We start from the raw sequence: 12,140 nt of genomic DNA on the forward strand, positions 1-12,140 counted from the left end.
TCTGCGGAACCTTAGGTTCCGTGGGACAACCTCAAGGGTTCTGCCAGATGTATGTGATTATTGAGAAAATTATTTTATATTATATTTGGATTATTTATATTGTTAAAAATTATTATTTTAAATTATTTAAAGAAGGGAGTTCCACAAAACACAAATTATTTCTCAAGGGTGCCGTAGTCGTAAAAGTTTGGGAACCGCTGGTATAGAATATAGATATTAATTCTGGATGTAATTAAAAAATAGTTTTTAAGCTTTAAGAACATTTTGATTGTATTAAATTGAAAAAAATCATTCCTTTATTTAAACCTAAATCCAAAATGTATCTTAAACACTTTGTATAATTAAATTAAAAAATCAAAGATAATTAAAATTTTTACTTTATTAGTATATTTTATTTAATCTTTTGATTTTTAACATAGTAATAGAAAATTATTAATATTTAATGTAGTCTTTTCCAAAAAAAAATTAATAAACATCAAAAAACTTTTAATGGACCATTAATACAAAATTTATGGAAAGACATTTTAATTAAAAAAGAGTTAGTCTATCTTTCAAGTATAATAAAAAATAAATCAATATGTATAAATGTATGAATAAATTAACCTAAAAAATATATGTAAATAAATAACTGATCTATCATGTTTTTTTACTGAGATAATTAATAGAAATTATATTAAGCAATGTTTTATGCCATCTTTTTAAATAAACATAGTAAAAGTTGTTTGTAAAATATTAACGACCTTTGTTATATCCTGGAAAGAAATACAAAAGTGTAGTCGCCAATAAAGTATTTATGTTCATATGATAAGATTTTCCCAACTCAGCTCTACATGATGGGCATTGGTAAACCTCAGAAGCAAATGATCTTTTCAAACACCCCTAAAAAAAAAAAAAAAAAAAACCATAAAAAAACTAATTTTTAAAAACAAAAAATAAATATTAGTCACAAACTTACTTTACAAATATTGTGGGAACATTCTAATGTGATTGGTTCAAATACAATATCTTGACAACATATGCACATAAAAGTTTCTTCAACTCTATCCAAAAATGCCTAAATGGGATAATGTTTACAAATATTGTTAGCAAAATTATCAATATCAAAAATTAAATAGGTACATACTTTCTGGCCGTCTTTCAACAACTCCTTACAATCATCCCAATATTTTTTATTGGCAGCATCAGCTTTGATAAATTCTTCTCCTTCTTTTTCTAGTTTATACTGTATTTTTGGTTTTTTTACAGAGTCTTTTTTTTCATCTTTCTTTTTAGGTAAATTTCCATCCAATTCATTGTTTTCAGTGTCAGTGTCTTGTAGTGTTCTTTTTCTGTTAGACCCCGGTAATTTTTTATTGTCAAGTTCAGTAGGTGGTATATAATTTTCTGGATACTAATAAAACAACCACACAAATAACTGAATAAATAGTTAAATATTTTATTTTTTATTAATATTAATCAACTCACAATTATTTCAAGACCTAGTTCAGCTATACGCTTTTTGCCTTTTGCTGTCCAAGGGGCTGGAGTAGGATCATCTCTTTTCAATACAAAGCGCCATACAATAAATCCAGATATTCCAGTTTCTGGATAATACTTCACAACTTTGTAAAGACCATCATAACTTTAAAATAAATGTTTTCTCATTAATCAAACTTATATAATGGAAAGTATATTGTTTTGAAATTATTAATTAACATAATATTGAGCACTTTGATGTTTGGATGCAAATTTTTCTTGCATATCAATTATATTTATTTATAAGTATTACTTTAAACATAAAGTATTCATACCGGTTGCCCACTTCAGGTGCATATTTGGAATGTTTATGAAGTTTATAGTTCCGTACAACTCTAACCGGTTTGCCTTTTTTCCAATCCACAGCTGTTGCTCCTTTTTTATCATTGATTTCTGCATTACAGTTAAGAGCTAAAGCCCTAAAATAAATATAATAATAATAATTGAGATTGACAAATTTTTAATTAATAATTGTACTGTGCAATAATTAATTACCTGTTGTAACGTGTCAATTCTTGGTCACAACTCTGCAGAGCGGTGCGTTTGTTACCCGATAGATCTCTACCACCTGAACCAGTATACATGAAATCATCACCATTGTCAATGTCATCTTCATAACCACCACTCAATACAATACTAAATGCTCCTTGATTATCACGGCCATGTATTCCTCCAACTGGTGGACGGTGAATACCACTTTCAGATACCTTAAGAACAACAATATTAAAAAACCATTTAATATGCGCCAAGAGAGATTTTGCCAAAACTTACTTGAACGCGAAATAACCATGTAGTGCCAACTTCAACACCAGGAATGGCACCAAAATGGTTTGGTGGAACAATGTTACATGTTTTTGTTCTACCAACACATGCCATACCTTTTCCCCAATCACGTTTTGATGTTGACGCCAATGTCTTTTTTTTTGAAGCCTTCAATTTTCCACCAGCTTTTACAATTTCGTTTTCATCATTTTTACATTTTGGGCAATACCTAATACAAGTATTTTGCACATTAACATATTCATAACAGTCAAATGAATTAATGTTAATACAGTGAAACCTGACTTAACGGATACATATATATAATGGGCAATATCAGGTCCCGGCAAAATGATAGGCATTCCAATGTATTTCGACCTGTCTATAATGGACTCTTTGTATTACGGACACGGACACTAATATTTTACCCCAGTGATATCATAACTATAACGGACAAAAATCCTGGCTCAAATCTAAATGTGATATCATATTATAAATATGCGAACTAAGAAACAGCGTCAATACAGAACACAATTAATTACATGTGAAAACACAGATTACGATCCATTGCATTATAGTCGATTTTGATAATGTTAATCGTGATTATCTATTGAATTTATGAAGTTGAGATACAATTAAACAGAAATAAACTGTAATAATTAATACATATAAAAAAAAAACCATAAGTAATTCTAATGTTTTTATTCAGTTTCTATCAGTTTGTAGTCAGAGTTTATATATCTTTCTTAGCAATGGCACTTAACATACCGCATAAATCTTTCAAGTTAAAACAAAAAGTGAACATTATTCATTGTAAAGAGTCGAGCAGTGTGTCTATTTATTAACTTGCTGATAAATATTAAAATTAAATTTATAACGTAGGTATATGTAAAATAAAATAATATAATATACGTACATTTTTATTTTTCCTTAAAAAGATATGTTTCTAATTTTACTTATAAAACAATGAAACCTATCCATAACAAGCACTTTTTGGTCCCCTTGATTGTCCGTTATGTATAGGTTTTACTGTAGTACTGTACCTACAATTCTTCATTTGTCACTTACCAATCATCATCTTTAGGGATTTCTGTCAAAGGTGGTGAAAGACATGTTGTATGAAAACCTTCATTACATTCATCACACATTATCTGATTATCTTCATCGTGCTTGCCACCACAAATACTACATCCACAGTCGTAACATAATTTATTAACATTATCTTTGCATTTAGTACAACTCAAAGCTCTCGCTCCTTTTCAAGAAAAAAGATTTATTTAATAATTTTTTAATGAAAAAATTTGGTTAAAATTTGTATTCTTACTTTCAACAGAAGGCTTTGTTTGCATAATTGCATCATCTTCTTCTGTCCTCTCTGCAACTAACTTATGTGGTTTTATTTTTAAGATATCATCTAGGAACATCAATCGACAATCATTCAATACTGCTTTATTCGATCCAAGCGTTACATTTCCTATTACTTCTCGATTTCGTCTATTAACTGTTATCTTTTTTACTTCCACGTCATACCAATAACCACGTTCTTTAGGATGTTCAGAATTAAAATTCATAAGAACTATATCGTTGACTTTCAATTGATCAAATGGCAAATTTTCAGTAGAATAAGGTCTTATATCTTTCAATGTAACTTTGGTAGGTGGGTCCTTAGGGGCTCTAAATAAATAATACTTAAATGGCTTAAACATACAAATTAATTTTAAATAAAAATGTAAAAGACATACCCTACGTCCTCTACAAAATAAATAAGTCCATCATTTTCCTCTTGATTATCAGAGGAAGTTTCTTCATTTCCTACAGATATATCTTTTATTATCTTCACTATTTTACCCATGTACCATACACCATATTCAAAATCTCGTACATCAACATAATCGCCTAATTTAAAATACTTGCTTTCCTCAGAAATATCCTCAGAAATATCCTCTATATTGTCCTAGAATAAAAAAAAGTAATAGCATATGAAGATTTTATTATTATAAAATATTTACTTCTTCTGTTATAGAACTGGTGGCTGTAGAACAACTTTGAATACATTTTTCATCTTCTAAATTCTTAGGAACCTTTAACTCTGATTTTTTTGTAGAGTCAGTTTCAGTAGCAGATACTACAACTATTAATTGTATTACTTCGTTTATATTAATACTATAATCAAAGAGGCTATATTGGTTTTCAAGCTGAAACATACACACAAAATGAGGTACCTATTATTAAAATAAATGTTAAGAGCGTTATTTAAGTTAAAACAGTTTAATGATCCTAGTAATAAATATCGATTATTGGTGTTGTCAATAGTTGATTTAGGAATCTAGAAACTTAACACAGAAATGTGCACATGCGCGTATACAAAAAAATATTTCAGGGGGGGGAGGGTTTACAAAATATAGCAATACAAATTGTACAGCAACATAATAAAACAATTTTATTCACGTTACTCGAAATTATTTCATGGGGGGAGGATATAATTTAGAGAAATGAAATACTGTTAAATGAAGAATATATAAAATATAATAGCTTTAAACAAGGCATTAACATTTAAAAATGCACAAACAATTTAAAATTATCAAATATTCACAACTCGCTACAAAATGAAGACATAAAAATAACTAATGAGGTTCTTTAAATATTTTTACTTTTGAATTGAATAGTAATATTAAGCTTAAAAGAGTTAATGGATTTTCAGAAATTTGCTGTTATAACTTTATAAGATGGAGACAACAAGAATGTTGCATCCTCTTAGTTATTAACTAATTGACAAGAGCTATAATTGACATATCACTGATCAACTAAAATAATTATTGCCTTAACTCTATGGTTCAACCTTCAAGATTTATTGATTTTTGAATTAAAATAATTTTAAATTGACCTTTTTGGGGTAACTGAAATTGCCTATGATTTAAACTATCAGTCATCGAATTTTCAATAAAATACATTTTCATTTAATTGTAATAAACCTTAGTGTAAGCCGTAAGGCATGGGAGGTCAAAGTCTAGAACAATTAATACAATATATATATATATATATATATATTTATTATTTTCATGAAAATTTTGAAATTTTTTTTTCATATAGATTTTGCAATTATTTTTTTTTTAAATAATAAACAATAGACCATTTATTAACTATACATTTATACCCAAAAAATTAACAAATTTACTTATAAAATTAAAATACTAACTGTTTAATATATTTCATAAATTAAAAATGTTATGAATTAAAAAAAAAATTAGAATTTCGAATTAATTAAATCTTTAATAGATACATGCATTGTCAAATACCATTTGCATTCTTGCATTACATACCTACATAATACCTACATATACCTATATATTATATTATATAATACAGTATATTTATTACAGGAAGTTAAAAACTAAATATTACAAATGTTTAATACTATTATTACAGAGTATATGGTGAAGTTGGAAACGTGACTACGGCATACGCCCGCATGATGGAGGTCATCTATTCGTGTACATAACTCTTGTACAAAAAAAAAAAAATTGAAAAATGTATAAAACATGAACAATTTCAGTCGTAGAAAATCGTTACTGAAAATTGTAATTAAAAAAAATGCTTACAGCTCGACGAACAACACGACGAGCGGTTGAGGATAATCACCTGTTTGCCCGCGAAGAACAATCGCTGGTTTTCCGGTTTGACGTCGAACTTCTTCTCGACGAGTGTCTTCAAGTCGCCGATCTTCGTCGTCCTAGACGTGGGTATCGCGACCGACACGCCGGTGTTCATCATCCTCACTAGGACGTGCATGACGACGACGGACGACGACGACTTTTATTCTTGGCCAACAATGACGTTTTCTCTACGCGGTGTACGTACTTTTAATAGCTACGATCGAGACGCACGCGTGTTTAAATCACGACTTGTAATCGCTTAGCTCGGTTCTACGCGTTTTTACGACGTGGACGACTGAGTTTAGTCGGAAAAACTAGCGTGAAACGACAACTGAGAGTACCCGTACAAACGACGCGTCTGACGAATAATTATGAAAGCACGCGAGTATCGACGACGGCGATGATCGTTATCAAACGCAGCTTTTGGAACGAGTAAACGGTCACAAGTCGTACGAGCTGTATCGTGATTCGTGTGGTCGCCGTCCGCCGATCGATGTTAGCGCTGTGTAGACAATTTTAACAAGTGCACGACTAATGATTATCGTGTGTATAAGTGTGTGTGTGTGTGTGTGTGTGTATGTACTATAGATAATATTTTTATTACGAACTAATGATTAGCCGCTTCGCTATTAATATACCCGAAAAACCCGTAAACGACGTCGACGGGCGACGAGCCGACGACACTCAACCGTCTCAGACGCAGCTGTCGACAGCGCAGGAGTGAGGCGCGGTGGCTCACCGCAATAGAACGCGTTACAGAGTAATAAAATAATATTTACAACATTTACAACGCGATATCGCGTTCGTGGTACGTACTCGCGCTCGCGCCTCATAATAAATTGAAAGATAAAAATACGAGATCACGATATTTTATAATATAATGTATGTGTATTGTGTATACTGTATATCATAAGTTTATACCTAATGTCGGATTTAACGGGCCAATTATGTCCGAGCCGTCCGAGACAACTACTGGCATTAACTCACCGTTGATTCATTGTTTCAAATTCGTTAATAATATATTTTAATGATTATAATTATTGTTTATTTAGTCTACCGATATTATTGTAACAAATATTAGGTATTTGTATTATTACGATTATGATTATATGTACCCAGTGCCGATTAGTATGAGATACAACGGAGTAATTACGAATTTTTCCATTTAGATATAGTGGGTTCAGATAATTTTCCTAAATATACTCTATGGAGGACTTCGTAAACTACCCACCCAATTATGCACTATTTTATTATGCAGTGCCGCAGTGGTGGATCTAGGATTTGTTTTGAGGACTAAAGTTTTCCATATTATTGGTACTTTCCTGTTATACGAGATTACGGCTGTTTTCGCGACTACCTCCGTTATATAATACTACCACGCTTGTTTTGTGAAACCCATGTGAAACACCACAATTCTGTTATCTAAGACTACCAAAATGTGCACACTTTCCTATTATCACAGATTACCTTAATTTTATTTAATATTTATATTTGTATTTGTTATGCACCTGCATATTCAATTCTTTGATATTTTTTTAATCAGTAGGTATTGTTGGGATGGCTATATTCGAATTATATATACAAAAAAAAGGATTTAAATACCCAGTAATCATTTGTAATGTATAATGACTATAATGTATACCTATGTATTACACAAAACAATATATGGCGTACGTTCACTAAAAACAATAAAATAATAAATAATGATTGCCACATTTACGAATTATATATAAAAAAAAATGTAATAATATTAGTGTTGTAAAATCATTATAGATGTTTTTACATCAAAAAACTTTAGTACCATAAATTGTTCTCTATTTTGAATATCGATGTGTTAAAATGGCTGTAACATAAATTTTGAATCACCCTGTGTATATATATATATAATAATACTATAATAGATAATATAATAATTGTGAATTGCTACGCTAGAACGCAGCGCGTGGATATCGTACACCTAATTGTGGTAGTCGCGATAAAGGAGGTAATCTTGGGTCACGAAAATAGCTGTAGTATCGTATAACAGGAAAGTACCATATTATTTTGGTAATCGGAAAAAAAAATCCCGAAAAAAAAATATTATTCTTGTAGGTACTTGTGTCTTGTACAGTTCTATAGTAAGTTGTGCTTTGTATTTTAGTGTGTAATGTATAGGTAGGTATAAAATATATTTGTTATCTACCATAATAACTATCATAAGCCATATATTTTGATCCTATATTAATTGGTACACTAGAAAATTCCCCATTTTCGAATATCACACACAGTCATAATATAGGTAATGAGACTGTTGCCAGTCTTTTGGATGACATCATATAATCGTATCGTTACCTCGTATCGTTTCGTAATTTCGTTCATACGTTTGTTTTTAAATTTTATATTTTTTCGCAGTTAAAATTAAAAAAATGGAGTTGAAGTTAATAAATTCTAACAAAAAATACCCTCAGGTTGCGCATAAGAGATTTTTGTATAATTTTCACAAAGAATACTCTAATTTTCTTCGTTGGGTGTGTTCAAAATACAGCTCTATGAAGTGTCCATGTTTTTTAAAAACTGATTTGAACATAACTAAGCCATAATATATGGGTTATGATAGTTATTATGGTAGATAACAAATATATTTTATACCTACTGTCGTATACGTCACGCGATGGTTTACGTATAAAATAGGTATCTCGGTATCCGATTCCCAAACAGTCAAACAAGTAGTATCGACACCTGCGGTGAGCGCTTACTCAACAATCCTTTGGTGACCACGATAACGAGTACTACGCAAAGGACAATTTAATAAGACCTCGCAGGGTTTATACGTTACAACTCTAAGGTTGCTTTACTCTCAAACAACTGACCACGATAACGAGTACTGGATGTTTGAGAGTGAGATCTCTTTAACCTGGACAAAATCGTACTATTTCTCAACTGACCACGATAACGAGTACTGGAAGAGAAATAAGGTATTATAGTGTCTTGCTATTTTCTACTAAAGTGTTTCCTCGCCACAAACGCTTGGGTGCGTACCTCGATATGAGAAAAAAAACAAAGTTATATTAATTGAAATAAAATAAACATATAATAACACAACGAAATAATTTAAAGATATTAGAAAAATTAATAAAACAGTTGTCAGCCGTAACACACCACGACTGCCCGATCGCTCCGTTTCCGTCATCGTCGTTGACAATTTAATAATTAATTTTTGTCGAATCAGTATTTGTTGACTCCCGCCTCGTATATTCCGTTATATATACAACATTACAACACTACCTATACATTATACACTAAAATACAAAGCACAACTTACTATAGAAATGTACAAGTACCTACAAGAATAATATTTTTTTTTTCGGGACTTTTTTTTCCGCGATTCATTATTATTTATTTTATATCATACCAGCATACCACATATAATTTTGTAAGCATAATATTTAGGATTTGATGTCAGGTCTTACAAATATAATATAATATAACTATCGGAATCCGCTACTGACTATATGTCTGAGAATACAATATACACCTTATTTATAGCATGAACATTGAACTTACATGCAAGTTATACACTTATACTATTCTCCACCTCTAGGGCAGTACCGTAAGTAGGTAATGACTCAAAAATGTCAACAATATTATTTATTTATTTAGGCTGACAGATTGTCCTGACTTCCTGAGTAGTTTTTCATATGCAATGATTGAATATTTATCATTGAATTCAAATTTGGCACATTTATTACAGAAGTGACTTATTCGATGAAAAGTTTCAAAAGTTAGTAAGTTACAATTGGAGGACCTATACAAATTTGATACGTTTTAACTTAAACCCTTTTTAAAATTTTTTAAGGAAAATTTATGAAGAATGTTGAATTACATTTTTAAGCCATTTTACTTACAAATAGAAATGTTATCAACACACACAATTTTCAAGTCTCAAAATTAACTTAAAAAATTAAAAATGTCAAAGTATGTATTATCTATGAATGCTCAAAAAGAGCCAAAATATTTTGAAAATCATATATCTAGAAAATACTTATATAGTTAAATATTCAAATATTTACGGTTATATTCATTTTTGAATTACAATAAAATAAGAAAATCGTCATTTTAAATGTGAATATGCGATTTCATATAAATTTAAATTGCAGACCGTAGACGCTTATAAAAATATTTTGGGTTTACATTCAACTTTGTTTTTAATTATAATAATAATTTGTTACAGTGCTAATTCGTATTTGTAATGAACAGTGAATGAAATCCATCCCGTAATTCAGATACCAAATTCGGCCTATTGTTTTCGTCAAATTTTGTATACAAATTAAATTATTCATTTTCTGTATTGAAGAGAGCAAACAATTGAATGAAAAGTGAAAAATTGTTATCACTATCCATTTTATGTACTTATTGAAAATAATATTTTGGAATAAACGGGTTGGAAAACATTCATAAATTCGTTATAAAAAAAGGTGCAAGTGGGTATCGCTTTGCTGTATAGACGTATAGTAGAGATGGAGAGTAGGTCACTAAAATGGATGTGTTTAATTTGAATGCAATGATAGGTATCATTGTACACGAAAAAGATTCTGGACGGATATGATTTGTCAGTCTAGGATATACTCGTATATTAATATATTATATTATTACTTATATTTAAATTGTAATATATCGTTATTTTACGCGATTTTGTAAAAAATTAAATTTCACACGCTCATAAATTAATTTTTATGTTGACGCTAGAATTTTTTTTTACAGTTACTTGAAGGTAAACTTATGGATAACCTTATATTAGGTAAAATGTATAAATCACTAACATTTTACGAATTTTCAACTTCAAAATTCCTTGCAAATTTTTACGATTTTGATATATTTTGTAAATATTTAAACTTTAAATGCTTATAAACAAAAATTGTGACTAAAGATTTTTGATTTTTTTTTACTACGATAAGTACAATTTATAATAAACCTTGTAATGAATTTTAAAGATTTTTTGGATTGCCAAATTTTTTTATAGGCATTTCAAAAAAAAACTTCGAAAATTTTAATTGTCTATATATAAGTATAGCTTAAAATATTTTGAAAATTTAATCGTAAATAGAAACGCTAATTTAAACATTTTGTGAAAATTTCAAGTATTTACAATTACAATAATTTGTTTTTGAGTTACAGCAAAATCAAAAAATCGATTTGTCGAAAAGTGGTTAAGCGTAAAAATTCCCGTTTTTCCGTTATTTTTTCATGGTTTTTCTGACGCTTTTGAAAACTACTGGAATTTTTTTACTTTTGACCCCCCAAAATACCAACTAGATGAATTTTAAATTTTAAATCAAAGCATGATTTTTACTCTTAAACGTGATGGTAGACACAAAAAAAACATACATCATTGTAAAATCAATACATTCATTACTCCGTTCAGAATCTAAAAGTTATTAAGAAAAAAATAATTTGAATTCCCAAAAGGCTTAAAAATATTTAAATATGTATACTTACATACTATTATTTATTTCTACGATTTTTATTTTATATTAATTTAATAATTTGTTGTTATTATGATTTATGTTAAATTTTATTAACTTATTATAGTGCTTTAAATTTAATATTTAATATATTGGACATTTTTTGAAATGATCAATTAATTTCTAGTCCACACATAAAAATAAATTTACATGTTGATCTTAACAGCATTATTATAGCCTTTACAGAATATTGTATATGTAGCTTAGGTCGTTTTTATTAGTTTTCATAAAAAAAAAACATAATATAAATTATATTTTATATAATAGATTTAATTATGTAATAGGTATCTATATAAATGCTAAATACCTGCAAAAAAGGTATGTATCTCGAATTTCTATATCCATATGTGTTATTTTATTCGACGAAAACTTGTCAATAACGTTTTCAATGAGCTCCTGTTTTATTTTTAGTTCGTAAAATACCATAATATATATAATTAGTTTTGATATATAATGTTTCAGTATTTTCGATATTTTCGGTATTCTGTTTTATAAATTTTAAATTTGAAAATACCGGTATTACCGTCAGCAGTTTGTAGTTAACCTGTTCGTAAAACCTTCTTCGGCGGGTGCCGTTTAGGAATAAGCAAACAATGGATAGGATGCGCCGACCAAGGTTTTTAGAAACACAGAGGCGTTTTGCTTTTGTTGGGGACACCAGCTACTCTGACCGACATGACTACGTCGTCTTTTTTATCAGTGCATCAGTGCA

General features: G+C 29.3%; 1 protein-coding gene across 1 annotated transcript; it reads right to left on the reverse strand.

Moving 5' to 3' along the window:
• Nucleotides 1–473: 473 nt before the first annotated feature.
• LOC132924372 (E3 ubiquitin-protein ligase UHRF1-like) lies at nucleotides 474–6,449 on the reverse strand. Its single transcript, XM_060988652.1, has 12 exons — nucleotides 5,914–6,449; nucleotides 4,284–4,469; nucleotides 4,017–4,228; nucleotides 3,599–3,948; nucleotides 3,343–3,529; nucleotides 2,287–2,506; nucleotides 2,011–2,222; nucleotides 1,791–1,934; nucleotides 1,465–1,621; nucleotides 1,124–1,390; nucleotides 956–1,054; nucleotides 474–879 (listed from the first exon to the last, which is right to left on the reverse strand). Exons 1-12 carry the CDS (start codon nucleotides 6,061–6,063, stop codon nucleotides 733–735), a joined length of 2,331 nt encoding a protein of 776 aa, XP_060844635.1. The 5' UTR covers nucleotides 6,064–6,449; the 3' UTR covers nucleotides 474–732.
• Between the last annotated feature and the right edge of the window lie 5,691 nt (nucleotides 6,450–12,140).

The sequence above is a fragment of the Rhopalosiphum padi genome, chromosome 3 (assembly GCF_020882245.1).
Source record: "Rhopalosiphum padi isolate XX-2018 chromosome 3, ASM2088224v1, whole genome shotgun sequence".
Classification (NCBI taxonomy): domain Eukaryota; kingdom Metazoa; phylum Arthropoda; class Insecta; order Hemiptera; family Aphididae; genus Rhopalosiphum; species Rhopalosiphum padi.